The following is a 26,225-nucleotide window of genomic DNA, read 5'->3' on the forward strand; positions in this document are numbered from 1 at the left end:
CGGTCTGAAGGGTCCCTGTGCAAACTGGGGTTTCTCTGATTATTTTTCTGTAGCCCTTCAAGACAGGCTGGAGACACAACAGCGGTCATTCAGTGTCTCCATATGGTAGAAACAGACTACTGAAACATGAGGAAACTCGTTCGTATTATTGGGGAGAAAAAAAAAAAAAAAAAAAAAAAAAAAAAGCCAAAACAAACTCGAAATCCAAAAGAAAAAAGAAAGAAACAAAACCCATTTTAAAAACCCCAAACACCACCACGTTAAAAAAAAAAAAAAAAAAAAAAAAAAAAAAAGTTAAAGAAAACGACAAAAAAAAAAATGTACTGGGGCAAAGAAAACCGCGTCCCTAAACAGGCCGAAAGAGACAAAAAAGTGCACATGCATCTTTGACAAGCAGGTGTAAAGAATTCAAGTCAAAAGGTGTTAACAACCTGAGGACCACAGACCGAACACAGCTCATTGAAATGCAAAGGTATGGGCCAGATCTGGGGCTATTTGCGAGCAGCACAAACCACACCAAAACACCTCCAGTAACCCAGCAAGAGCCTTTTTTGCATGGCGAAGGGCAAAAGCAAACTTTATCTGAAGTACACATGTCCCCCGGCACAGACACGATGAAGTTTGCCCTCTCCATGACAATGAAGCTTCATAGATTTTTCTATTTTCCCGCTTACACAAAGTTTTTACTTTCGGGCCTCGAAGCTGTGGTGGAAACGTAATGCAATTCCAGCTCTCGGGAGGGTAAGAATTAGTACCTTCGAAAAGTGAGAAATAAAGCTCTGAAAGAGAGACAGCCCCTCTTTCCTTCCCCCTCAGCCTTTAGCCATACCAACCCTTTAAAATAGTTTAAGCAGATAATATTTCAGAAGAACTTACTTTCAGGACTCCAGGCTATTGGCTCTCTGGACTGAAAACTGGACCCGCAAAACATGTTCCCTGCAATTGCAACGTTTATCTCATCTGGAAAAGTGCTCACCCATTGCTGCCCCTTACAAGCCAAACCAAGCAGTTAAAGTGTCACTTAACATTCTAGAGAATGTGAAATATATTGTACATTGTCAACTCCCCAAAACCATAAAACTAACTTTATGGACCTCACGTGACTTTTGAGAGCCAGTGAGGGGTATCTGTCTGAGGTCTGGGCGATTTTTACGATCTAACTTCTAGATAAAACCCTATCCATTTGACATCTAAATGTCATACCCACTTTTGGTATAGTTTGCTGTTGCTAAAAAAAAAAAAAAAAAAAAAAAAAAAAAAAAAAAAAATCAAGGGAAGGCGAGCAAATGGTTTGGGATCTGACAGTCCACTTCACATCCCTCTCAAAATCACTTAAGAAGTACCTAAACAGTGGGAGATTAAGTTTGGTAAGTTTTAAGCTCCAACTTTACTTGCTGCGGACAAAAAGCCTGAGGGTTTTGTAGAGCTGGCAGTGGCGTTTTGCCAACTCGAGCGACTTTAAACCGGAGTATCTCGTGCCTTGTCTTAGATTCCCTGGGTAGCGGGATGGCGTGGTTTGCCATCCCTGATGATGTTAAATTATCCGCGGCCATAAACGGGTCGGTGTAGCAGAGTGTCAGTAGTTTACAGAGCTGTTATTTACATGTTGAGCCAGAAAGACTGGGAGGTAAAAGCAGTTCAGCACCAAGAAACCGAGAGGGAGAGGGAGCGGGGAGAGCGCTTATAGAGAGCCATGGTCTAGACAGAGCAGAAATATATCTGTAAATATAGCTGTACAAACCCACAGGTAGGCAGAAAAACAGGTTTACGCGGACGGAGGTGCGGATATAAATACTTCTGGCGTGTAAAATGTGAATGTCTAGAGCTGAGGGTTCCTGAAATGCGCCTAAAATCTGCCGGGGAAGCGTTTATACCGCGGGAGGGACACTTGAAGTACTTGGAACCAGTTTGTCTTATACGGTGGGGGGTGGGTGTGTGGGATCTGTGTTGGGGGGTTTTTTGGGGGGTAGACGGCGTTTGGGGCAGGGTGGAGGGTTGCGGTTTATTCCCGTGCGGTGCCAGGAGGGTGTTTTTTGATGTGAAAAAGGCGAAATGTTTGTTGTTTTCGGAGCTCCCAAGGAGCTGCCCAGGAGAGGCTGGAGCTTTGCTGGGAGCACCCAGCTCCATGCCAGGCATCTCCCCGGCTTTAGCGTGATCTGAAAAGTCTGCGAGGTTGTGTAGAAAGTGCGGCTGGGAGGCTTTCTGAGTAGGAGAAACGTTTATTTGACTTCAAGTAAAGCTACAAACAAATACAAAAAGCTTATTGGCAAAGTACTATCAGGCAGCTAGACATGACAGATGCCATTTTTACACAGAACATTGCATTCACTCTGCCCACTACAAACCGTCTATTAGTCACATCAGAAATATTTCTAGTATTTACAAACATTAGAGCACTCTATTGTTGGTCCGATTTTGTACATTTTTATCTTTTTCTTAATAGTGAATGTTACCCACTTCTAAGAGTACGTCTCAGAATTAGCCTGGGACTGGAAATCCTGGCCTGAAGTTTGAACTAAAACACAGACTGGACAATTTTAAGACAGAAAGATACAAGTTTTTTCTTTTTTTTCTTTTTTTATAATTTTTTTGCTTTTTTTTTTTTTTTGCTTTTTTCTCTTTTTTTTATCTGCGACTGTAGTGCAGGAACCCCCATTTTATTTTTTTTTTTTAGCTTAGGCAGAGAAGAACTCACCCAGAAGCAGTAAACTCAGGAAAGGGGGGGAAACCAACAAATAAACAAACAATCGTATCTGTTCTCAATTTATAAATAAGTTATAACATTTAAAGGGCTCACATAAAACATGCTAGCTTTCCAGAAAGCATCAAGAGAGCACGGACACATACATTTAGAAGAACAAGAGCATGAGGAGCATCAGGAAATAAAATTTAATTAAAAAATTATTATTTAAAAAAAAAAAAAAAAAAAAAAAAAAACAGAACACGACATGAACTCAGTCCTGGGATAACGGTACCATACGCGTTGTTTTAGAATATCAACAACATGCCGAAAAGAAGGTGCCTCACTGTACAGTACTCTGAAACTAAGATCTGCGGCGCTTTCATTTATTTATTTATTTATTTATTTATTCGCGGATTCCTTCCCTCCGTCTCCTCTTCTCTCCTCGATATTCCACCTCTAGAATTTATGGCTGAAAGGCGCTGCCCGCCGAGGCTAGGCTCATGCTTTTCAGTTTATTATCCTTCTTCCATTTCATCCTCCTGTTCTGGAACCAGATTTTGATCTGGCGCTCGGAGAGGCAGAGAGCGTGAGCGATCTCTATTCTCCTCCTGCGGGTGAGATATCTATTGAAGTGGAATTCCTTTTCCAACTCCAGGGTCTGGTAGCGAGTGTACGCTGTCCTCGCCCTCTTCCCGTCTGGTCCAGTCATGTCTGGATAACACGGACAACAGCGGGGTTTGGGTTTTGGCTTTCTGCTAGGGTTTTTTTTGTTGTTGTTGTTGTTATCCAGAAGGCTATTTTTATTTTAATAACGAGGTGAAATATTCGCCTTCTTCGGGCAGCTAGGAAAGCTGCTTATTCCCCAAATAACAACGTGCCCCCCTCCTCTCTCGCACACCCCCACACACGTGTAAAACCCCCCCACCCTTGGCCCCTGAAGAACCAACATTCGCAGCTCAATATTCATAATTTAAGGGGGGGAAGCGAGACCTTGAAATCTCCCTTTTTTTCGCCTCTGCCTGGGTGTTTCTGGGTCTGGTTGTAGGGGCATCAGGTTTAACGCTGCTTTCTTTTCTCCAGGAGAAAACTGGGGAAGGGGGAAAGGGGGGGGGGGAGTCGCTATTCCCCGTGTATCTCCTCGTAATTTTGGTTTTGTCAAGAGCAGATTGTCGAGCATCCACCCAGCAAAATAAGAGCAGGAAAGGACTGAGACCCATCTGTGCATATAATGCCATTTTAATGGTCAATTCTTTCCTTTCCTCTCCCCCACGCCTCAAGGAACACCCCCTTCCCTCAATTTTTAATTTACCTTCTCCCACTGTCCACACAGAGCTACGAGCTTGAAATAAGCGCCCATTTCGCGGCCAGAATAGCGAAACTAAAATAAAATCGTCCCCCCCCCATCCCCCAGGCGCCAGAGGCAGCTTTAAAGCAGCGATCAGAGCAAGAAATACAAAAGCAATAAATAGCTGCGTTTCTGATCAAAGAGCCTCCACCGAATAAAAGGAAGGAGAGGAAAAAGGGAGTGCTGTGGGGGGGGGGTGAGGAGGGTGAAAAAAACCAAAAAACATCGTAAGTGGGGAAAAAAAATAGAGAGGGGTGTGAGAAAATAAAAAAACAACAACGACAATGACAAGGGATTAAAAAAAAAAAAAAAAGAACAACAACAAAAAAAAAAAAGAAAGAAAGAAAAAAAAAAAAGAAAGAAGTAGCTGTACCATGGCTAATGTGAAGTTTCCTCATCCAAGGGAATATCTGAGGTGCCTGCCCTTCTGTTGCTGCGGTGGAGGTTGCGATGGGCTCTGCCTGTGCTCGGGGGATGCTGCTGCTTATTGGAGTGCCCTCGTCGGCTCCCGAGGACGCGCTGGTCTCGTCTAGTTCTGTGAAATTTGTGTTGGTGGTGCTGGCAGAAGTAGCTTGGTCGGAGGGGGACGGGGCGGGTTTGCCTCCATGGCTCTCGCTGTTGGAGCAGGGAAGGGAGTCGGGAGAAGATAAGGAGCAGCTAGACGCCTGTCTAAACCTGCTCTCCTGAGCTGGAGAAGGGAAACCGCGGGAGCTCTCCCCCACAGCCCCAAAGTGACTAGAGGAGGCTGAGCGGTTGATGCTAAGGTCCATCCCATTGTAGTTGTAGCCATAAGAGCTGGAATGCATGGTGCTTGAATCTCTGTAAGAACCGTTCATGGAACTGCTGGTCCCATAATTTAGTAACTGATAGTCGGGGCCATTTGGGTAGCGCCCTGAGAACGAGTTTACAAAGTAAGAGCTCATTTGGGTTATTTTGGAGGGCTTGATTTGTGGCTCGTGGTCGTTATAACCCTGTGCTTGACGATTTATGATGTATTAATGAATTATAGCAATGCACTGTACTTCGTTTTTGCTATGTATGCGGCCAAATATGGGGGGAGGGTGGGGGGTGCGTTTGGGCATCACGTGCTTTTGTTGACCAGTCGTAAATTCTCACTGATGACCTCAAGAGGTAATTCATGCTCTATGGTTACAAATAATGACGAGCGCGGAGCCGCTTTAGGCCCAAGTCTGCCGCGCAGCGCCCCGCGCCCCCGTGCGCGCTCGCCCCCCACCTTGGCGGAGCGCGCCACCTGCCGGCCGCGCGGGGGCACCGCACCCATCCCCGCCAGCGCGGAGGGGGGGGGGGGAAGGAAGGAAGGAAGGAAGGGAAGGGGGTGGGGGGACACGCACCCCCCCCCCCCCAAAACTGAGCCTTGCTCCCCATCCCCCCTTGCTTAGGGTGCTTCCTAAAAATCAAGAGGAAAAAAAAAAAAAAAAAATTAAAAATATATAAATAAAGCGCGGAGGCGGGGGGGGGGGGGGGGGCGTTGTCCGCGCGCCCCGCGTGGGTCTTGTCCCGGCTCTTTTTGTTGCTCTTTTTTTTTTTCTTTATTAAACTTAATTTCTTCTTTTCTAAGGGAAGTTGGGGAAGCGGCGAGGGATGAGGTGCCGAGGCTCTGGGAGGCCGGGCAAGCTTCTCTTTTAATATCTGGAGGAGCAAGGGAGAGGCAGAGGGGGTTGGGAGGAGGTAAAGGGCTGGGGGGTGGGGGATAAAGCCAAGCTGCTCCGGGACGTGGGGGGAGCGTGGCTGCTTGGGTTTATTTCGCGTGGTTATTGTCAGAAAAGTCGAGGGCTCTTGCACGCTGAGCATGGAGCCAGCGGTTTGGTGGCACCTTAATTCTGAAGGGGGAAAAAAAAAAATAAAAACAATGAAATAAAAAAAGGAAGGGAAATAGTGTGGCTGGAATAAAGGAAAAGGAGGGAAAGTCCAGCCGGTGGAACTGGTTGGCAACGTTGCTTTTATGATATTCTTGCTCCTGAGCGGTTCAATGTCCTCTTTGAACACAGGATTGTGCTGCATGGTTTTTCCTTTCCATTTGCTAACCTGCAAGGAATATTGGGGAGCAAAAGCACTTTGAAAAGGGTAAAAAAAACCGTTGGCTGTAAAAAAAGGGTAAAAAAAGGCTGTGGCTGTGCTTTGTTAAGCATTACTTTCCTTATTTTTTTCTTCATTTTTTTTTCCTCCCTCTCTCTCTCTCTTTTTTCTTTTCTTTTTTTTTTTCTTCTTTTTTTTTTTTTTTTTTCCAAGGCAGTTTAGGAATTTCATATGCTTGTCTGCAACTCATTGGAAATTATGCGCCATATTGAAAGTGACATATAATTATAATAATTACGGGCAATGAAAAGCGTGGCAATAATAGTAAATGTCCTACAGCTGTGAAGCTTCTGCATGAATTGATTTTAAAAGTGACTGACATTAAACCAGCTTGTGGCACGGGGGAATGCATTCATACATAGGTATTTCTTCTGGGGAATGGGGAAAGGGGAGAGGAGGCAGGAGATACTGTTTCATCGCCATTTCCCCCCGTGAAGCTGCAGAAAACGGGATCAGAAAGCGGCTGGGCTGCTCTCTTGCTTCCAGTCCTAAACCCCAGCAGAAAAAAAACCCACAGCAAAACATAAAAAAACCAAAAAACCAAGCACTTCTTTTCGTTTGATTCCCAAAACCCAGGAAAAGTTTGCTGTTTACATGCACGAGATTCCTCTTTGGAACGAAGCAGAAATGTTCCCCATCCTGAGCTGGATCAGCCTCTCAAAAGGAGCCTTTGACAACTCCTTCAATTAAAAGCGAAAATAAAAATCTCCTCGTTTAAAATAGCTCGTTAGACTTCGTTTAGATTTTTTCCACTTTTTTTTTTTTTTTCCCCTTAAATGCAGGCTATATTCCTGTATTCCTGGAGCTGAGCAGCTCCTCGTATCTCAGGGCAAATGTCCTTGAAATCTGGACTTTTTTTTTTTTTTTTTTTTTGTATTCACTTCACTTTGATTTGGGGATATGAAGTAAGGGACCAGATGTTTGAAAGATGCCGGGCAAATGTTAGGTATCTTTGGTAGATAAATGAGAGCATATTTTTTTGCCCGTTTCCTTGATTTATTATGTATATGGAGAGCGTTTCGTCATAACTCTTTGTACTGTAACAATAAAAAAAAAAAAAGAAAAAGAGTGATCCTACAGCAGTGTCAGCGAGGAAATACTATTGGTGAAAGGTCTTCCATTTAAGATTAGACAAAAAGAGGGAAAACCAGATTTATCTCTCCACAGTAACTTCCGTGTGCTTGGAGTTCCGTGTCCTTGCAGATTAGGAGACAGTGTCACCCACAGAGAAGCAAAACCCTCTTTACAACCCTCCACTCCTTAAGACTGGAAAGTTCCCTGGAAAAGGGAAAGATAACAGCAACAATAATGACAGGGGGGGTGTGCGTGAGATCGAAGACTTTGTTTTTATTAGAGAATTCCATGTCCATACCTAAGACAAACTTCAAACACAACACGTACAAAAATTAATAAAATATAACTTTTTGTTGCTGTTGCTTTTGCATCCTTTTAGGTAGTACACGTTCTTTCAGTAGATTTTCCTTTAAAAACAAAAATAAAAACAACACAAAAAAAAAACCCACAAAAAAACAAAAAACCAAAACAACAAAACTAATTACAAAGACCCCAGGGCTTGATTAATTTACCAAAGGAGGGGGGGGAAAAATTAAAAAAAACAAAAAAACCAAAAAAAACCTCTATGTCAACCGTGCATGAAACATTTTTACAAAATTAAGACAATAAACACCCCAAATGACATATATTGCAGCACTTCCATTAAATACAAGAGTTAGCAGATGACTAACAGTGACACCAAGGGTAGAAATACGGGTAGGAGTCCTTTTTTTTCTTTTTTTTTTCTTTTCTTTTCTTTTTTTTTTTTTTTTTTTTTTCTTTCCCTTTCTTTCTTTTCCCACTTTTCTCCCTATCTCTTGACTTTATAATTATTATTATTTCATTTCGGGGGGTGAAGTGGGAGGGGAGGGAAGTCTACGAAGGAAAAAAAATTAAAAATGCAACTAGAAGCCTGATTTTTTGTTTTTGTTTTTTTTTTTTCTGGACACGACAGCTCACTGGGAACACGAGTCCATGGCATTGGTGGCCCAAACTTTCTGTCTGTTGCCGCTGCTGCAGAGGGCTTGTCCCACCAATGTGCAGGTTTTCCCTGTCCTCGCAGCCATCTCACACCCCCCCTCATCCTCTCAGCTCTCTCACACACTCATTCACTCCCTAATTTTCCTCTCTCTCTCTCTTTTTTTTTTTTTTTTTTGTGCGTTTTAAATAATACTTTCACTCCGCCGTTTTCTCCTCCTCTTCCTCCGCGCTCAGTTGCGAGGAGTTGAGCAATTTATTCTCTTTTTTCCACTTCATCCTGCGGTTCTGGAACCAGATTTTGATCTGCCGCTCCGTCAGGCAGAGGGAGTGGGCGATCTCGATCCGCCGGCGCCGGGTCAGGTAGCGGTTGAAGTGGAATTCCTTCTCCAGCTCCAGGGTCTGGTAGCGGGTGTAGGTCTGGCGGCCTCTGCGGCCGCTGGGCCCGAAAGAGGAACCTGTGGCACCCGCAAGAAAAAAAAAAAAATAAAAAAAAAAAAAAAAAAAGGAAAAAAAAAATAGGAAAAGCAATAGGAAAAAACAATAAGGGGGATAGGGGAGTGTTGGGGGAAGAGGAAAGGAAAGAGAAGGGAAAGCCCTGAGGTTTAATGGAGCCTCGGAGATCCTGGGTAATCCGCGGGGATGCTACGCCCCGCACCGCGGCTGTGTGCGGAGGGGTGTGTGCCCGCTCCCCTGCCCTCCAAAGGCTTTGGCCAAGTCTCAGATAACCCTCATGGCTCTGAGCCCCCTCCGTGAGCCCAGGGAGGATCTCCCTGGACGGGCCGCACCCGCGGAGGATCCGCAGCAGCGTTACAAGCAGCGGGGCAGAAGGGTTAATGCTGAACTAGCCAGGCTTCAGGCAGGGCTGGGGAGACAGGGCAAGATCTATCTTATTCCGGGATGAAAAATCGCAAGGTGTTCTCTCCCCCTTCTCCCGCCCTTGCTATTTTCCACCCTACCGGCAGCTGTAATAGATCTGAGCATTTAAGCAATAATGAAGTGAATCGATCTGCCCAAACTCTACATTAAAGAGGACACAACACTTTATGTCCCTGCGCTAATGGACATCAATTTGGAACTTAAAAGGCAACAAATGCATCTAAACATGGGAAGGGGGAGAGCATCTATTATTTTTCTCCCCTCCCACCCCCCCCTTTTTTTTTTTTTTTTTTTTTTTTTTTGATTGGGGAAACAGCACTTAAAGAAGTCATATATCACCGTGGGGAGAGGGGGGAAAGATTCTCCCCAGGCAGACTTTTCATTATGTGTGAGTTTCATTAAAAATGTAGCCCGCTCCTTTCAAATATTTAAACACTTTTATATTATTTAACTCCAGATCGGGAAGCCAGCGAGAGAGGGACCTGCGTGTGTGTGTAGGGAGCGTGGGTCCGTGCGTGTGTAAAGTCATCCCGATCTGATTTAGAAAAGATATCTCCCTGTGCGTGTGGGTGAAAGACAGAGACAAATCGGTGTAGCTGAGTGACACGCAAACTGGAATGCTCAAGAAAAAAAAAAAAGGGGGGGGGGGGGGAGGGGGGAGAGGATGGAGAAATAGTGTCTTGGGGGTTAAAGACAGAACAAACTTTTTAGCTGGAGGGGTGCTGGGAGAAAAATACTTCAGCGGAGTGAAGTTTTGGTGCGTGTCAGGAGAAAGTTGGAGCTTCTCGTGCCGCCCAACTTCCCCGCTGGAAGTTTGGGCTCTAAAGTGAACCTTATTCCTGCTTCCCTCGCTCGCTCGCGCTCTCTCTCTCTCTCTGGCGGTAACAAATAAGAAAGGGGGGGAGGAGATTGATGTATTTATTTCTGTAAAAGAGTAAACTCACTATTGCAAGAGTTCATCCGCTGCATCCAGGGGTAAACCGGGGCGGAACACTTTTGCTCCTCGCTCTCTCCGAACACAGTTTTGCTCTGCGCGCAGTCCGACTTGCGCGGCTCGGGGGCGAAGGGCACCTCGTCCAGGTTGGGGGGGGGGCACGCAGGGTCCTTCTCCCTGAAAAACCCGCCGGCCCCATAGTCACAGGCGGAGCTGCGGCTGTAGGCTCCGTTGCTTTGCTGGTAGTAAGGAGAGGAGGTGTAGCCCTTCTCCTGGACGCCGGTGGCTCCATAGGTGGTGGGGTAGTGCCTCAAAGGATCCGCATAGCCCGAGGGATATAGCGGGATCTGTCCCAGGAAGGGCTCCTGCCCCGCCGCCAGACTCACCGGGAAGGTCGAGTTGACAAAATAAGAACTCATTGGAAGGAGCCTGCCGTCCTTTCCCCGGCTTTATGATTTGTTGTGTTTTATAGTCCAAGTGGTTTAGCTATTAGTAGTATATCGGAGATTGGGTTTTAGCTGAAGGGAGATGGCGTGGTGCCAGCGAGGGACACAAGGAAATACAACCATCTGATCATGGGCTGACCAATAGCAGGCGCCTGAGGTTGCAAAATAGCACCCATGAGGAGCTGAGATTGCACCAGGGACCCCAAGAACAAACCATCCACCCCCTTTTCCCTCCCTTTTAAACAACAGAAATGCACCCCCTTAACCAAATATATAATATCAGCCGAAAGAAACATTCCCGACGCGCTCGGAGCTTCATAAATAAATAAACGTCCGTTCCCCCCCCCCCCGCCGGCCCCCCCCGCTCCACTCCCCCTCCTCCTCCCCCGGAGCTCAGCGCGGGGGTGTGCGGGAGCCCGTCTGCAGGGCTGGCGGTGTGCGCGCCTATATGTATTTACACACATAAAACGTATACAAATGCCCTCTGTAAATGTCGGGGGGGGGGGGTGGGGGGGGGCAGAGTTAATTATTCGCATTCGGAAAACTTTAACCCCTAGTGTTTGCAAACCTTCCTGGAATGGATGGGTACTTTGCTACAGTTAAAGAGAGCGGGGGAAAAAAACATAAAGGAAAAAAATAAAAGTTTGTTTTGTGTGTGAACTTTGCAAGGAGAAAATCCCTCCGGGGTGATTAACTTAGGTTTGCTATAGCAGAAGAAATCGGTTTTGACAACTTATTTCGTTTCATGTTTATCTAATTACCATAGATTAGCATTCCGTGTCCAGGAAAGCTGCGCTCGCTTGAACCAAACCTCCCCCTTTTCCTATAGTGCATTTTTCTTTAATTTTTTTCCCCTGCAAAAGCTCCATGTTGGGGAGATAAATGAAAAATCGAAGTATTTCCTTTATTCCTTGCTAAATCCTGATCTCCTCCCGAGTCCGGTACCGCATTGTGCCCTCTTGCGTTTTTTTGTCAATACCAAATCTATGCCCCACCTTTTATGGCTACAAGCAAGCCTTGGATTACGGTCAAAAGCTGAATTTATTGATTGTGACCGATCGAGATGGCTTTTTTTTTTAACGAGGGGAGAGCTGGCAGTGTGGTGGGGCTGCTGCCTTGGAGGTGCGCGGGTTTGCATCTCCCCCTTTTGAGCCCGGTCCTCTCTACAAAACACCTATTTTTGCAAAGTTAAGAGGGTGGAATAGATCATTCCGAAAGTCTCAAGAAAGTCCCGGTTCCCATAAACGCTGCATTTTTGCTCTGGGGTTTGCTTCTGTCCAGTTCTGCTCTACCTGGTGCATCCCCCGCACCCTCTGATCCCTGTTTGCTCAAGGTAGAGTTGGACCCTCTCGTTGCCTTCCTTATTTTCCTTTTCCCCGAATGAGAAAATCAGAGCGACCTCACAGGGAAAATAAATAAATAATCAAACAAATAAATACATAAATTAAATCCAGGACTGTCCCCCCATAATTCGCGTCTTCTCAAGGGTTTGTTTCCTGTCCGAATTTACAGCCATCTGTCTGTCGGGTTTTATGTGCAACGAAACGACACGCCTTATAATACCCACTCCCTGTACTTGGAGCTGTGAATGTCTGTGCTACAAATCTAGAATTACATATATTACATGGTGACTGTAGAGCTGCCAACGCTGCTCTCTCTCTGACGAAGGTTTAAGTCTCTACGAAACTGGTATCTTATTACGAGCTAATTTATTTTGAGCATCGTGTTTACAGCAGCAAAGCCAAGATTGTTTCATGCCACGGCTGCAATGAACATTTCGACTGAAACATAATCCTTATAATTCAAGGAAATAACATGCAGAGGAAGTAGTTTTCCATCCTCCACCCCCTCTCTTGACTGATATCTCTCATATTTGTTCTTGCAGAGTTTCCCTTTGTGTATGGAATGGACCCAAACTTACGTAGATCTGCTTTATTGGTATGCAAGAAAAAAAAAAAAAAAAAAAAACAGAAAAAAAAAAAAAAAAAAAGGAAAAAAGAAAGAAAAGGAAAAAAGAAAGTGAGATTGAAAAGGGAACGATGACTAAACAAGGAAAAAAAAAAATCGGATGAGAGCCTGAAGTTAACTGCTTAGCAGGAGCCGAACAGCTCAGACACTTGATTAGAGAGTTACGCAATATTTGTAGCTCTGCAAAACCAGCGATTACCTGGCATGATCAGCTCCCGCATGCAAATTTTGGGCTAAGAAACGGGATATCCTGATAATTCAATGCGTGAGTACATCTGCTGAAAATGTTTTCTCTAATATTTTCTCTCACTTCTCGTGATTGCTTTACAAATAAATCCCTCTACATATTTTGGGAAAAAATTCGCCCCCCTTTTCCCCAAACTTTCACCTTATTAAAATATCGCTAAAATAATAAAACTGTCCCTCGACAGTCCATATTTTTGAAGAAAATTCAAATGCACTAACTGAAGCTGCCCGCTCGCTAATTGCTTATTGCTGACATTTTAGATGCCGTGTAGATAAAGAAAAAATACGTCTTGCTTCTTGGAAGAAGATGATCCTATAGGTGGTTATTTGGGGGAGGAAAGAACAAGAAAACTTGGTTTCCAATGTGTTAAAAAAAAAAAAAAAAGCCAACCCCAAAACAAAAAACTAAAACCCAATGCCTGTCATAGATTTTATCTTCCGGAGGGTCAGGCCCGCGGTCTAATTGATTTGCTACCTATAATACATGTAAATACGAGCAGAGGTCTTAATCCGCACTAAATCTCAGAGAAGTGAATGTGCAGAACAGAGGTGGTTTCTATTCTCTGTTCAGGAGCTTGACAAAAAGGGGCTGGGGGGAAGGGAAGAAAAAAAAAAAAAATTAACTGTAGAGTTATTAGTGTAGCTGTTTAACAGACGCTCTCCTGCCTTCCCCGCAAAAGTCTGAAGGTAAAAAAGACCGATTTTGCTAATATATTTTCTTTGGACGCCTCCAGCGCCAGCTCAGACGGGAGGGAGACAGACACAGCAACAGGGGTTGTAGAAGAGAGCTTAGACAGTAGCCCTTAAGTGAGAGCCGCCTTCGAGGGCACAGATGGGCACATTTTTATTCAGCCTTTGGCCTTATCTTCTCAAAACCAGAGGCTGCTGTGAAGGAGCAATAAAGCGGGGAAGTTGCAAGAGACCCCAGAAGGTGGTACCACACATTTCCCCGCGCTGTTGAAATGTCAGGCTTTCCCCTCCTGACAGCCATCACTCAACTGGCAGGGTATAAATAAAGATAAAGAGAAGTATTTACAGTATGTACAACCCCAGCTCTTTACCCAGGAAGCTCCCACTTATTGTCGCTTTGCTTTTCTGGTCAAGCCCACCGAGCAGAGCTCAGGCAGATAGATGAGGGGATTAAAACAACACCCAAATATTTCGAAATGCAAACAGAACAGAGCATTGCTTGTGTGAAAGCTAAACCCGCTAAAAACTTGGTAGGAAAGTTCAGTGCAGTTGGTTCCAATAAAAAATGAAACTCTTTTTTTTTCATGTGGAGCTGGAATTCCCGATCCTTCTGAAGTGAGAACACAGCGGGGGTTTCCCTACCAAGGGACTTATTGCAGCCATAAAGTCAAGCCAACACCATGAAAACACTTGAAAAAACCCCTTGTTCCTGGAGTCAGACATAGAAAGCCCTTGGCAGCAGAGCAACCTCCCCTGTAATGCTCATGCACACCCGAAATCACATCGGAAAAAAAAAACACCACACCACAGAGCCCTGTAGAGCTCCAGGGCTGGAATACTTAAAACAATAATCCCTGAAGGTGTAGAAAAATACCCACTCTCCCCGCGCAGAACCGCCTGAAACTTAATTTCCAGCCATTTACGTTTAATTTACCTGACTTCCCGTGCAGTGCATAATAACCTTGTTAATGGGATCTTTGAAAAGAAGCAATAATAATCTACCATTGTTCCAATAAAGAGTGCAGCTAATTATTAACAAAAAAAAAAAAAAAAAAAAAAAAAAAAAAAAAAAAAAGAGGGGGTGGGTGGTGAGAGGGGAGTAGGGGAGTCAAGATGTATCCAGACTAAAGTATTTCCGCGCAAGAAAGCTTTGGGGAGGGTAATGGGGGGCTGCTGGTCAAAGAATATTGGGAAAGCCAGGGAGGAGAGGAAAAGTGAGACGGACCATGTAATGGGGAAAGCGAATACTGGTGTTGTTGGGAATTACAGCAGGGAACAAGTTAATCATGGCTGGTGCTGGTCAAGGAGAGAAACTTTCTTTTTCTTTCTCTCTCTCTCTCTCTTTTTTTTTTTTTTTTTTTTTTTTTAACATAGTCTCTGTCCATCTCACTTTCTTCCAGAAAATGTCCCTAGTCTAGACGTAAACAGTTGCCAGGAAACTGTGTGGTAGAAGGAGAAAACGAGAGGGAGAAAAGCGAGAGGGAGGGAGGGAGAGAGAGAAACCTTTTAAAATAACAGACACGCATTGTCCCTTCAAAGCCTACAGTAACTTAAAAGTGATTCGTCCTCTGCCTTTGCTCCCGCTCCTTCCCCAGCAACCACCTCCATTCTGTGTACACGACTTGACATATCTTTTCCAGACCCCACCGAAATGACCACTCCGAGCAATAAATAAATAAAAGCTCCTCTCCCTTTTATGATTAACTGAAATCCTCCTCGCCTCCTGCGTCATTATCGCATTGCATTTTACAACATTCCCCCCCCTCATCCGCCCACCAGACACCTTTAATCCTCCATGTGCACATAGACAGAGAGATGCAAGCCCGGAGCTGTGCATAGTTGTGTTATGTTTGTTTGGTTTATATACGTTTGTAAAAAAAAAAAAAGATACCCACACCTCACAGAACAGACGGACCCGAGCAGCCCCAGAGGTTGGAGGGATGTCTGCACCCACATGGGGTGTCCAGAGCCCGTGTGAAGGCACTGAGGTGTGCGAGTGCTTTCTAGATGTGCATCCCCAGACAGTCGAAGGCTGAAGCGTGCAGTTAAAAATCACATTTTCCCGTCGTAATTCACAGCGGGGCATCAGGCCTCGAGGTTGAAACCAGAGGTCGGGGTGAGGAGGCGAAGGTCCCGGGCACCTCCACCCAGCCAGGGACAAGGAAGGGCAGCCAGGCCAGGGTTCCCCCCGCAGGGTCACGGGCTGCGGGGAGCCCCCCGGGAGCCGCCGGCCGCTATCGCCGACAGTAGATGGCAGCAAACGGCGGGGAATGGGCGAGCCCCGCGGCGGCGGCACCGGGGGTACGGAGCGGCGGGGGGCTGCCCTCCTTTATACCCTTGGATTTTATTTTCTTAAATAAACAAGCAAAGGAAAGATGCCAGGAAGGGAGCCCCACGGGGAGCAGTGTGGCTTTCACACCCCCCCCCCCCCCCCCCCACACCTCCCGCTCTCCTCACGCAAACCACCCCCTCGGGGGGTGCACAGAGGTTTCTTGGTCATCCCGCACCGCACCGGGCTGAAATGGTTAAAAAGACCTGCGCTCAGCGAGGTGCGGAGTTGCCACAAGTGGCTGCCCACGCAGGATGTGAAAGAATCGGCATAAAAGCTTTTTAGAGTTAGATTTCTAAATTAGTTTTATATATACATATATATAGGTAGATTTTTTTTTTTTTTTCCTTACAAAGAGAAAAAAAATAAACGAGAGTGGGGAGACTTAGGGGAAATGGAGATCAGGCATTTGAACCGGCATTCATTTTTTAACCCGTGATTTATGAAAAATGTAACAGGTTCGGAAAGAAATAGCTGTTAAAAATGACTTTTTGTTTATTATTTCCGCGGCTTGCGATCATTTACTCTTGTCCACACAATATTCAGGCACAGTCAGTTTAGGAGAGATAAATCGTCCCGTCATAAAATGGTTTATGCTTAAGTAATGAATCTCGTCTTACTCAATCCCTTCTCACGCACACAGACTCTTATATTATCTTATTTTAAAATCACCTCGTAACAGTAGCAATTAGTACTGCATTTCAAACCCACCCCTTGAAATCTTGGAGAAAAGCAAAACAAAACAAAAACCAGATTTAAAATGACGGCCACCTCCGGGCAAATATTTTCCTAAACCCGAGGGAGAGCATTAGGGTGTCAGAAAGGGAGAAAAGAGGGAGATTGGCACATAACCTGGTTTGGGAAAAGCCCCGACACACCGTGGGGCTGAAACCCAAGCCGAGATTCCGCTCGGGAAAGCCGTAAAGCCCCGTTTAACACTGCAGAACGCAATTAAATACACGGAGGTTTATTGCATCGCAACGTCAGCTTCATTTGGGAGTTTCACGAGGGGAAAAAAAATATTACAATGAGACCGCTGTGCTCTGGGCTGGCTTCATTCTTATTATCTTTTTTTCCCTCTCTTTCTCTTTCTCTCTCTCTTTTTTTTTTTTTTTTTTTTTTTTTTTTTTTTTTTTTTTTTTTTTTTTTTTTTTTTTTTTATTAAAAAAGAAACCACAAAAAAAGAAAAAAACAAAAACAAAACATCCAAACAGTCCTAATTTCCAGACCCTTATTTCCGAGGACTGCCGCGAACTGCCCTCGCCGAAGAAACCACCCACATAATAATGACCCTGGAGAGCAACGCAAAACCCAACTGGCTTCCACACAAACTTCGCCAAATTACTGGGCTCGCCTCAAGACAGGCAAACTGGCAAGAGATTCTGCGAGAGGAGGGGGGGAGAAAAATAAAACACAACTACCCACAAAGGGTTTGGTATTTTTTTAAAGGCACTGTCTAAAAACCTCTGTCATCGAGCTACTGCGAAATCCATTCCACGTCTACTGTCTCCAGGTGACCTTACAGGCTTCATTTTCCCTTCTTACTTCGTTATTTTATATTTCTAATTTTCTGTCTTATTTTCTCTTTTTTTTCCCCCCCTCATCTCTTGTTTTATAGTCAGTTTTCTTTCTATTTCTTCCTTTCCTTTTCTCAGTTTCTTTCTATACATTTTTTCCCCATTTTTTTTTTTATTTCCCCCCCCCTCCCCTCGCCTTTTTCTCCTTTTCTCACCTTCACATTCTCCTTTTTCAGGAAAATTGTAACTTAAGCAGATCTCCACCAGCCCTGATGTCTTCGAGTTTCTCCCTCCTTCATTACCCCACCCTTTTTTTTCCTATTTCCCCCCCCATGGGTAGCTGCGAGAGGGAGATGGGGAATGGAACAGAAAAGGCAGCTTGACAAATACATTTCCTCAAATTAAAACCAAACAAACAAAAACAAAAAATCGAGAGAAAAATATATTATTCCCTTACCTTTTGACGTCCATTTCTGTGGTATAAGTAAAATACATAGGGAGAGAGACACAGCGTTTTGCTTATCTGTTAGCTGACAAATATTGTCCCAACCTGATAGCCGTCGATTGCCTCTCTGACTTGTGAGCGCTTCTTGCATTTCTGTCATTTGCATAGAAAATGGAGTAACTTCCCTCTTTGAAAAATGATAGCCTCCACTCCGTCCAGAATCTCCTCTGCCCCTCCATTACTACTGAGATTCCAAATCAGCAGGCAAATTAAAAATTTAAAAAAAAAAAAAAAATTGTAAAAATAATAATAATTTAAAAAATCCTACAACTCTTTTGCTACGTGTGTGTGCGGAGGTGGGTGCCTATGTGTGCGTGTGGATGTCTGGATAGGCGTCCCCCCCCTCCCCTCTCCCCTGTTTTAGCCCTATCGAGCTTATACACAAAAGTAAAAAAATGTAAAGAGGCGAGAGCCCTATAGAGGACACTGATCCGACCCAAGGTGCAGCGGACAGAAGAATGGTGCAATATAACCACATGGGAAATAATAAAAAGTTCATGTTCACGGTTAGCAGTCCACATGACCGGCTCTGGCCAATCCCAGAACCCAGCCACTCATAAAGTTCTATCACAAAGTTGTAAATTTTCATAAAACAACAAGGAATTTATTGCATTTCTTCATGACCGGTTTAACAGCAGTCTTTTTCTTAGCCGCCATCTTTTTTTTAAAACAAAAATAAAAGAATATGGAAAGGGGTTCAGGGATAATTTTTTCACCCCCTCCTTGGTTGCAGGGGCGGTGGGGGGGTGGAGAAAAATAATCGAATAAAGCCTCACACGTTAAACTATGAACAATAATCGCCCCCCCAGAATAAAGAGCTTGGGTTTGGGTTTGGCTTTTAAATGGGGAAAGACACAGTAAAACAGTGGGGTTCGGGTGGGATTTTTTTATTGTCCTTTTTTTAAATTTAATTTACTCAATTTGGATCCTTTCTGCTGGAAGGGGCAATTAGCAGATTGCAGGGAAAGGGGGGGAAAAAAGGTAAATAAAGGCAATAAACGCATGGCCGAGGTGTTCATGCCCAGGGCAAAGCCAAGCCGGGTGGGATTCATGTCTGCCGGGTTCCTCACCACCAAACGCCCCCAAAGAGAAACCGGGACCCCGCCCCGGTCCTTCCGCGTCCCCCGCTATAGCGCGGTGGGGGATGCTCCGGTAAGGTGGGTCACCCCTCCGGTAAACCGCGGCCCTGGCTTTAACCATAGTAAAGAGTCTGGGTGATTTCCTTTGCCTGTTTTTTTCATGGAATTTTTTCTCAATTCGGCTCAAACCCGACCGTGCCAGGGTTGAAAGGAGGGGGTTCAGCCAGCCTGGCCACTGCGTGCCGAGGGGGGGCTGGAAATTTCTGGAACCTGCAGAGATTGTTCCTGCACAGAGATTGCACAGAGGGGTTTCACCAAGGAACAGGAAGATTCCCCTCTCTTTTCCCTTCCCTCCAAGTGGGAATTTCAGTAGGCAAAAGCCCGAAGAGCTGCTGCCTTTCATAATGGCCTTCCCATAATTAGTGCAGGATTAGCGGGATTAGAGACGCGGGCGCGCAGATCCTTGACGTGGCATCTTATTTTCGCTAAAAACCTGCAAAAAGGATGCCCTGCGCTCAGGCCAGGAAGTCAGAGGTGGTGGTGGGTGGTGAAAAAGCAGAGAGAGTCTGGGAGGGAAGGAAGGGGAGAAGGTGGAGAGCTGCCATCACCAAATCCTTCCAAAGCTGGCTGCAATTTATTTTTTTATTTATTTAATATATTTTTTAATTTACCCTGTGCATCTCGCGCAACGCATTTGTGGAGTAAACTACGTGGAGCCTCCGCGAGAGGAATCCGCGGCTTTACTGCGCAACCTGGCAGTATAAATAAACAGGCAGGAGTGGGAGGGGGTGAGGGCGGCGGAGGACGGTCCCCCGCGCAAGTGCTTAAATTTACTCGCCTTTTGTTTTGCATTGTTGATTTTTTTTTTTCCCCTGCGTTTAATTGCTTTAATTTATTTTATGCATGCTTTGATGCTGAACATTATTTGGTGCTAATGAAAGAGTTCCAGTCCGCAGCAAAGTAATTTAAGGGCGGAGGAAAATCTAAAATAAGATAAAATAAAATAAGGTAAAATAAAATAAAATAACGGCACGGCAAAAGAGAACCGGTTTCTGCAAATTAGTCATGAGAAGAAGAAAATTAAAACGAGGGGCGGATGGACTATTTGGGCTGGTTATGGCTTCTTTGCATTCCTCCTTTATGGTCTTTACCTACTTCAGTAATAGCCCCAGCGCCATCACAGAGGGAGAGGGAACATCAACTATATCTGAGGATATTCGCCAAATCTATTGAATAGGTACTAAAATTCTGACGGGATTAGCTGTCCTATAAATAACATTAAAAAAGAAAAAAAAAAAAAAAAAAAAAAAAAGAAAAAAAAAAAAGGAGAGAGCGAGAGAGTGACAAATTCGGGATAAGTCAGGGGGTGTATTAACCTCTCAGGCTATTTTAGTATATTTATTTCACACGGGTAAGAGCAAATCCTGAAACCCGCGTGTTATTTTTCAAAAGAAAAGGGGAAGGAACACATGGCGATATTAGATTATTGGAGGTTTGAGTTTTATTTCGAATAATAATAATAATCACAGACAAGGGAAGAAGAAAGAAAGAAAAAAAGAAAAAGAAAAAGCAACGCGTCGCCATTAAATAATTTGCTACTTCGATATACAACATTTACGTAGCACAATACTAATTCCTTTTTTTTGTGTGTGTCTTTTTTTTGTTGTTTTTTTTTCCCGTAGAACCTGAACGAGGAAGAAATCCAGGTGAAAATATACACAGACAAAAGAGCAGAGCGAGGAGAAAAGAACCGCAGAGGTTACAGGGAGAAGGTATAATAATAATTCATATTATGTACAGGACTATATCCGCTAAGTATAATTTGCATTCAGCCGTTTTCTGCTCACATTTTCTAAATTAAAGGTGCTAAACACGACCACGTTACTTCAGACCCAAAAAGTACATACAGCGAGGTACAAACGGAGATTTACAAATTACTTGTACTATATGAAGACTCACATAGAAAAATGTGTCTATTCCGACTCTAAAGCCACTTTTAATAGGTAGATAGTCATTCTATTGTTTAAAAAAAGCAAACAAACAAACAAAAAACCCCAAACAAACAAAAAAACAATTTATATAGGTAGTATTTTTTTTTTCAGTGTCAGGAAATACAATGTTTCATTCCTAGGGTTTTTTATTATTTATGCTCTTTTCATTTATCTATTCTAATATATAGTCTTTTTGTGTGTGTGTGTATTTTCCCCCCCCCTTTTTTTTTTTTTTTTTTTTTTCTCGCGTGGGTTTCCACATTCCCTGCATCCATCTCTCGCCGCTTTCATTCCTCCTCGTCGTCCTCCCCGTCTGGTTTCTCCTGGCTGTTGGAGCCGGAGCAGGCAGTTTTATTCTCTTTTTTCCACTTCATGCGCCTGTTCTGGAACCAGATCTTGATCTGTCTCTCCGTGAGACACAGGGCGTGGGCGATCTCGATGCGTCTCCTCCTCGTCAGGTACCGGTTGTAGTGGAACTCCTTCTCCAGCTCCAGGGTCTGGTACCTGGTGTACGTCTGGCGGCCCCGTTTTCTGTCAGTGCCTGGGAAATAAAATGCAGATTTAGATCAGACGAAGGTTTAGAAGGAGATGAGTTTTTTTTTGGGGGGGAGCTGATAATTCGGTTTGCTCTCTTGCTTTTGCCTCTGGGTGCGGCCTATCAAGGAACCATCACCCACAGGAGGACAAAACCCTCGGAGGAGCTGTACAACCTGGGACAGCCACTCCTGTGACTTGCCAGGATCAGTTTATTCTGCTCCGGGCTTTTCCCACCTCATCCTCTCTGGTCTCAGCCCCCGAACCACCCCAGCTTTGGTTTCCCTTCATCTCTGAAAACCGTGCGGTGCTTTTTTTGTGTGTGCCCGTGCGTGTCTCTGAGGGATCACCAAAGTTCAGAAAGTTTCCTGCCCGCCCGGCAGCTCTCAGACTCCAAGCTCCTGCTTTAATTTCCGTGTAGACACCAGAAGTTTCATCTGGCTGGGGAATAGATACAGGAATACAGTCAGGCAGTGCGAGAGAGGCATCTGCTACCTACACAAATCCAACTATTTGTCCTCTCTTAAAGCTGTCATCAGGGTGCCTGCTTGGAAGGTGTGTGATGGTCTTAATTATTTCAGGGGATATTTTGGGCACAGCAGTCACTTCTAGGGCTAAGCAGGGGGGGCCTGCTACCCCCAGGCTGCTCTTGTGGGGGCTGTGAGCAGACGAGAAGCACCTCAACTCTTACCCCAGGATCCATCTGCCTGCGAGAGGGATTAGGAAAGGCCCCAGCTCCCAATTCTTCCCTCCACCCTACATTTCCTGAAGTCTGATGGGAAATAATTCTACAATATGGTGTTTGTGATCTCAACTGGATTTCCTATGTAAATGCTGTGTGTATCTGTAGCACAATCTCTTCTTTCCCAGAGCAGGGGGGATGGCGAACAGCAACTCTCAGCTTCTCCTCCACACATTCCACCAGACTCCTCTTCTTCCCTCTTCCCCCCCACCCCCCAAGCTCTCTTTCTTTTTAAAAAGGTCCAGTCATTAAAAGGATAAAAAAAAGAAAGAGAAAAAAAAAAAAAAAAAAAAAAAAAAAAAGGAAAAAGAAAAAAGAAAAAAAAGGGGGGGAAAAAAAGGGGGAAAAAAAAAAAAAGCCAAAATAGCCAGGCTAGCTGTAAAGTAAAAATGTGCAGGTCCTGGAATGTGGGTTGTAAAATCCGCTGAGGGGAGAGCCATAAACTGCTGCTGAATAGGGATGACAACTCTATCTCTGCTGATGAAATTCCACAAGCACGATCGCACAGTGGGCATGAGGCACCCGGGGAGGCGGACGGGGCAGATGGACACCCCGCTTTTACAACCGAGGTCGAGTTTCTCTGCTTTTAGACTCATCAGATCCCAGAGCGTTCATTGGGTTTATTGGTTTGGGTGTTTTGGGGTTTTTTTGAGCGCAGTTTTGCCTTGTCTCCAAACCCTCTCTAATGTTGATCCTCTTCCCATCACAGGCTAAAAGTGAGGGGAGGGTGTTGAGGGGGGGGGGGGCACTTCTTAAATCTAAAGTCAGATAAAAGCAGAGATTGAAGTGTTTACGACCAGAAATATTTGGTCTTTGATAAATCAACGGTGAAAGTGAATGAATTATGGAGCAGGTAATGGAAAGAACTGACCACCAAATAAGTGTGAAGGTAACTCCTGCCTCTCTCAGACGTTACACATGGGCTGCTTCGCTGTTTTGCTTTTTCCTCTGCTTAGCAGGGAGTCTGGCCCGCACCCCCTCGCCCCCCAGGGTTACTAACAAGACCCTTCCCGAATATTTGGCGGGGGAGAGGGGCTCGCTCGCAGGGATGCTCTCAAGTTGCAATCTGTGGCGCGGCAAGGGGCGAAGCCAGGGAGGTTGGAAAATGAGCTCACGCCTTCCCCTCGGCTCCCAGCCGGGACAGCAGTGCCTTTCTGCCTCCATTCTCAGCATTACACGAGTGTAAACACCACCACGCCTGGACAAGGGCACCGGCCGGGCCGCTCCGAGCAGGGGCAGCCCGGCCCGACCCTGCTGAGATCCGTGCAGCCGGGCCCGGGGGGAACCGTGAGGCACCGGGACCGCTCCCGCGCCAGGGCAATGGATATTTATTAAATGTTAATTGACATTAATACCCACAGACAGAGCGCGTTGGGGACTGAAGGCATCGCGGCCGCCCGGCGTTCAGAGGCTTTGGGTTTGAGACACATGTGAGGGGGATGCTTGTCCCGGTGTGGGGCGCCCCTTGCGCGGAGTACTGCGCGGCCTTCCGCGGAGCTGCGCTGCCCTGAGCTCTGCAAGCGGCTCTGGGACCCCCAGCAGGGCCACTTTGAAGACCCCACGGTCCCCAAAGAGTTTTTCCCAAGGTGAGGAACACACCGCCCCACTCCGCGAGGATGTTTTTAGGAAGGTGACACAAATAAAGGAACTCCCCCCGCTCTCCATCCATCCATCCATCCATCCATCCATCCATCCATCCGCATTCCGACCGGAGTGTCACCGGTGTGAGTGCAGGGCTTTTAATTGCACCGGGACTGATGAGGTGCTGTTTCTGATGGCAACACGGTCCGATGAATTGCAGTGCCTGGGACATTGTGGTGATGAGGGGCTGGCAAATGAAGGTTTTGCAATCTAACAGCAAACAACCAGGCTTGCAAGCACCTCCCATCAATAGTTCCTTTCAGAATCTATATCTATATTTACATGGGGGTAGCGCAATCTCCATCCTGTAAATATAGCAGAAGAAGAGGGCTCGCCATTATTTCTGCAGTTCTGTCTGTCCTCTCTAAGACAAACTTCCTTTTGCATGGCACATACACAGCCCCAGCAACACCAATAAATATTTAAAGCTAAAAGGATGGCTTTATGGCGGGTGGTGGTGGTGTTCGCTCTCCCCCACTCTCTTTTGAAGATGCTTTTTCGGTGAAACGTCATGAAAGGAGTTGGGGACAATTCCCCCCTCCCCCTCCGCCACCCCCCGCGCACGCCATCGAATAATTTACACTCCCCTCACCCACCTCCCTTCTCTAACCTCCCCCCAACCTCCGGGCTCCTCTCTTTGGGGGGGCTGGGACTTACCTGTGCTCCTCATCCAGGGGTAGATACGGAAGTTACTGTCGCTTTGCAAATCTGAGTCCCTCTGGTCCGTTTTGCTGCAGTTCTGTTTAGAAGCATCTCCCGGGCACATCATGGAGAGGTTTTGCTCAAAAGGGGAACAGTGCATGTTGAAAGAACCGGGCTCCAGGCCGTAACCGGAGGAATACATGCTGGGGGGCTGGGGGTGCACGGCGCTGCCACTGGAGTAGAGCCCGGGCATGGAGGCGGCGAAGGGAGGCGTGGATCCGGCCCCATAACCCGCTCGTTGGGTGTTGGAGGCGAAAGCGCAAGAAGTTTGCTCGGGAAAGACTCCGGATGGGAAAACCGAACTTGCGGCTTGATATTTAGAAAATAAAGCATTCGCATAATACAATGAACTCATAATTTGGCCGGGTGATTTGTAGGTCGGGACGTTTTAGTGTCGGTTTTACGAGGTACCGTGATATATTACGGAATTAGAGTCCAGATTTACACCAAAAAGGAGCCCTTTTTCCTCCCGGCCCATGTGACGCGCGGGCACGTGGCTCCGGCGGCGCCAATCGCCGCCCGCTCCCTCCTCGGGGGCAAAAGAATTGGAGTGCTGCTGGATTTATAAAATATGATAAATAATTGATGCGATATAAAACCCTCCAAGATCTATGCTGGAAGGGGTGAAATTGTGCTGGAGTCGATAAGCAACCTGTAATCAGTTTTCAGCTCTGACCGGGGGAGAAAGAGAAAAGGGGAGGAGGGGTGGGGTGGGGGGGTAAAAGCACGTTGCTGATAAACCAGCGTCTCCCTCTCGGTCTCTCTCTGCTGGAGGAAAAGGAAGGGAGCTCTATTTATCCCTTTATTGATCCCGTCTAAAATTCCCTCCTTCGCACCATCCTCCTGGCTCCGAGGTACTTTTTTTTCACAAGACTGTACAGAATTCCCTCCCCGACCCCCTTGACCCCCACCCCGACCTCCCCCCCACCCCCCCCCCCCAAAAAAAAAAAAAAAAAAAAAAAAAAAAAAAAAAAAAAAAAAAGACAAATGTCTCATTGATACCTAATAGTTTCAGGGCTCTTTTTTTTTCTTACCCAAATGCCATTCAGCTCTATATCTAATTTATTCCACTGCCACAGGCTTCGAGCTTCGTATTGAGCTGGCACTTGCTTTTCTTGTTGCGAAAAATAAAGAGTGCACAGAGCCCTTGTTTAGTGTGTCAGCGGTTCTGCGGGACTCAATTACAGCTAGAAGTGAAACCTTACCAGCTGGCTGCTTTGCTTTCTGCTGGAAAAGCAGAGAGACCTTCCAAAATGTGAGCTGCCTTTTTTTTTTTTTTTTTTTTTTTTTTTTTTTTTTTTTTTTTTTTTAGGGAAGGTGGGGATCGTTAGAAAGCAAGAAAGTCTTGCAGGCAGGAAAAGAAGCCCAGACAATGGTGGATGTGCATCAAGGGGTTGTGCTGCTTCTCCTTTCCCAAGGTTATGTTGCAAGGGGGTGGGTGTGCATCCCCGCGGTCCTCTCTTGCCATGGCAGGGCAGCTCGGAAGCAGCTCAGCTGCGCGACTGACAATTTAATTGTCTTTTTTTTTTTTTTGAGATGAGTGGGAGGGAAAGGAAAAGGAGACCCGGAGCTGGGCTTCATCTCCAGGGGTGGGGGTTGGAGGCAGCGGTGAGGTGGGAGAAGAGAGAAGGAGAAAAGGAGAGAGAAGAGGAAAATCAAAACAAAAAAACCACACGTTACCTTCAGGAAGGATTTCCAGCCAGACTCCCAACCTGTCACCACCCAGGAACTGTTAGAAACGACAAGAAGAGCAGAAGCCATGGCAGTTGCCCCCCTCCCCTTCCCCACGGCCCCCAGGCAGCAGCTCCCCGGCCCCAGCCCCTGCCTCCGCCCGTCCCAGCCGCGCTCCAGCATCTCTCCAGGCAC

General features: G+C 45.8%; 3 protein-coding genes and 1 long non-coding RNA gene across 9 annotated transcripts; 1 reads left to right on the forward strand and 3 right to left on the reverse strand.

Annotated features, from left to right (window-relative positions):
- Nucleotides 1-292: 292 nt before the first annotated feature.
- Nucleotides 293-20,625, forward strand: LOC139788642 (uncharacterized). Of its 2 annotated transcripts, XR_011722899.1 has the most exons (3): nt 293-1,367; nt 12,301-12,648; nt 20,432-20,625. It is a non-coding gene; the product is annotated as an uncharacterized lncRNA (long non-coding RNA). The 2 variants fall into 2 exon arrangements; XR_011722900.1 differs by lacking the exons at nt 293-1,367; nt 12,301-12,648 and adding an exon at nt 15,978-17,161.
- Nucleotides 2,200-5,203, reverse strand: HOXB5 (homeobox B5). Its single transcript, XM_071728749.1, has 2 exons — nt 4,402-5,203; nt 2,200-3,394 (listed from the first exon to the last, which is right to left on the reverse strand). The coding sequence occupies exons 1-2, from the start codon at nt 4,949-4,951 to the stop codon at nt 3,147-3,149; spliced, it is 798 nt and encodes a 265-aa protein (XP_071584850.1). The 5' UTR covers nt 4,952-5,203; the 3' UTR covers nt 2,200-3,146.
- HOXB6 (homeobox B6) lies at nt 7,453-18,160 on the reverse strand. Of its 2 annotated transcripts, XM_071728753.1 has the most exons (3): nt 17,623-18,160; nt 9,980-10,567; nt 7,453-8,614 (listed from the first exon to the last, which is right to left on the reverse strand). In XM_071728753.1, the coding sequence occupies exons 2-3, from the start codon at nt 10,386-10,388 to the stop codon at nt 8,355-8,357; spliced, it is 669 nt and encodes a 222-aa protein (XP_071584854.1). In that variant the 5' UTR covers nt 10,389-10,567; nt 17,623-18,160; the 3' UTR covers nt 7,453-8,354. The 2 variants fall into 2 exon arrangements, with proteins under 2 accessions (XP_071584854.1, XP_071584855.1); XM_071728754.1 differs by lacking the exon at nt 17,623-18,160 and having other exon boundaries at nt 9,980-10,758.
- On the reverse strand, nt 20,228-26,173 carry HOXB7 (homeobox B7). 4 transcript variants are annotated; one of them, XM_071728758.1, is made up of 3 exons: nt 26,040-26,173; nt 24,315-24,915; nt 20,228-21,281 (listed from the first exon to the last, which is right to left on the reverse strand). In XM_071728758.1, the coding sequence occupies exons 2-3, from the start codon at nt 24,712-24,714 to the stop codon at nt 21,028-21,030; spliced, it is 654 nt and encodes a 217-aa protein (XP_071584859.1). In that variant the 5' UTR covers nt 24,715-24,915; nt 26,040-26,173; the 3' UTR covers nt 20,228-21,027. The 4 variants fall into 4 exon arrangements, with proteins under 4 accessions (XP_071584859.1, XP_071584858.1, XP_071584857.1 ...); XM_071728757.1 differs by having other exon boundaries at nt 24,315-24,912; nt 26,040-26,171; XM_071728756.1 differs by lacking the exon at nt 26,040-26,173 and adding an exon at nt 25,394-25,651 and having other exon boundaries at nt 24,315-24,912.
- Nucleotides 26,174-26,225: the final 52 nt, after the last annotated feature.

The sequence above is a fragment of the Heliangelus exortis genome, chromosome 29 (genome assembly GCF_036169615.1).
Source record: "Heliangelus exortis chromosome 29, bHelExo1.hap1, whole genome shotgun sequence".
NCBI lineage: Eukaryota > Metazoa > Chordata > Aves > Apodiformes > Trochilidae > Heliangelus > Heliangelus exortis.

Bases quoted from the DNA above. Each gene is read 5' to 3' on its own strand.
- HOXB5 (XM_071728749.1), bottom strand. From the start codon at position 4,951: ATGAGCTCTTACTTTGTAAACTCGTTCTCAGGGCGCTACCCAAATGGC. The intron at 3,395-4,401 runs GTACAGCTACTT...CGTGTTATCCAG, and splicing joins GAAACTTCACATTAGCCATG to ACATGACTGGACCAGACGGG.
- HOXB6 (XM_071728753.1), bottom strand. From the start codon at position 10,388: ATGAGTTCTTATTTTGTCAACTCGACCTTCCCGGTGAGTCTGGCGGCG. The intron at 8,615-9,979 runs GTGAGTTTACTC...CGGGTGCCACAG, and splicing joins GCGGATGAACTCTTGCAATA to GTTCCTCTTTCGGGCCCAGC.
- HOXB7 (XM_071728758.1), bottom strand. From the start codon at position 24,714: ATGAGTTCATTGTATTATGCGAATGCTTTATTTTCTAAATATCAAGCC. The intron at 21,282-24,314 runs GTAAGTCCCAGC...TTTATTTCCCAG, and splicing joins CCCCTGGATGAGGAGCACAG to GCACTGACAGAAAACGGGGC.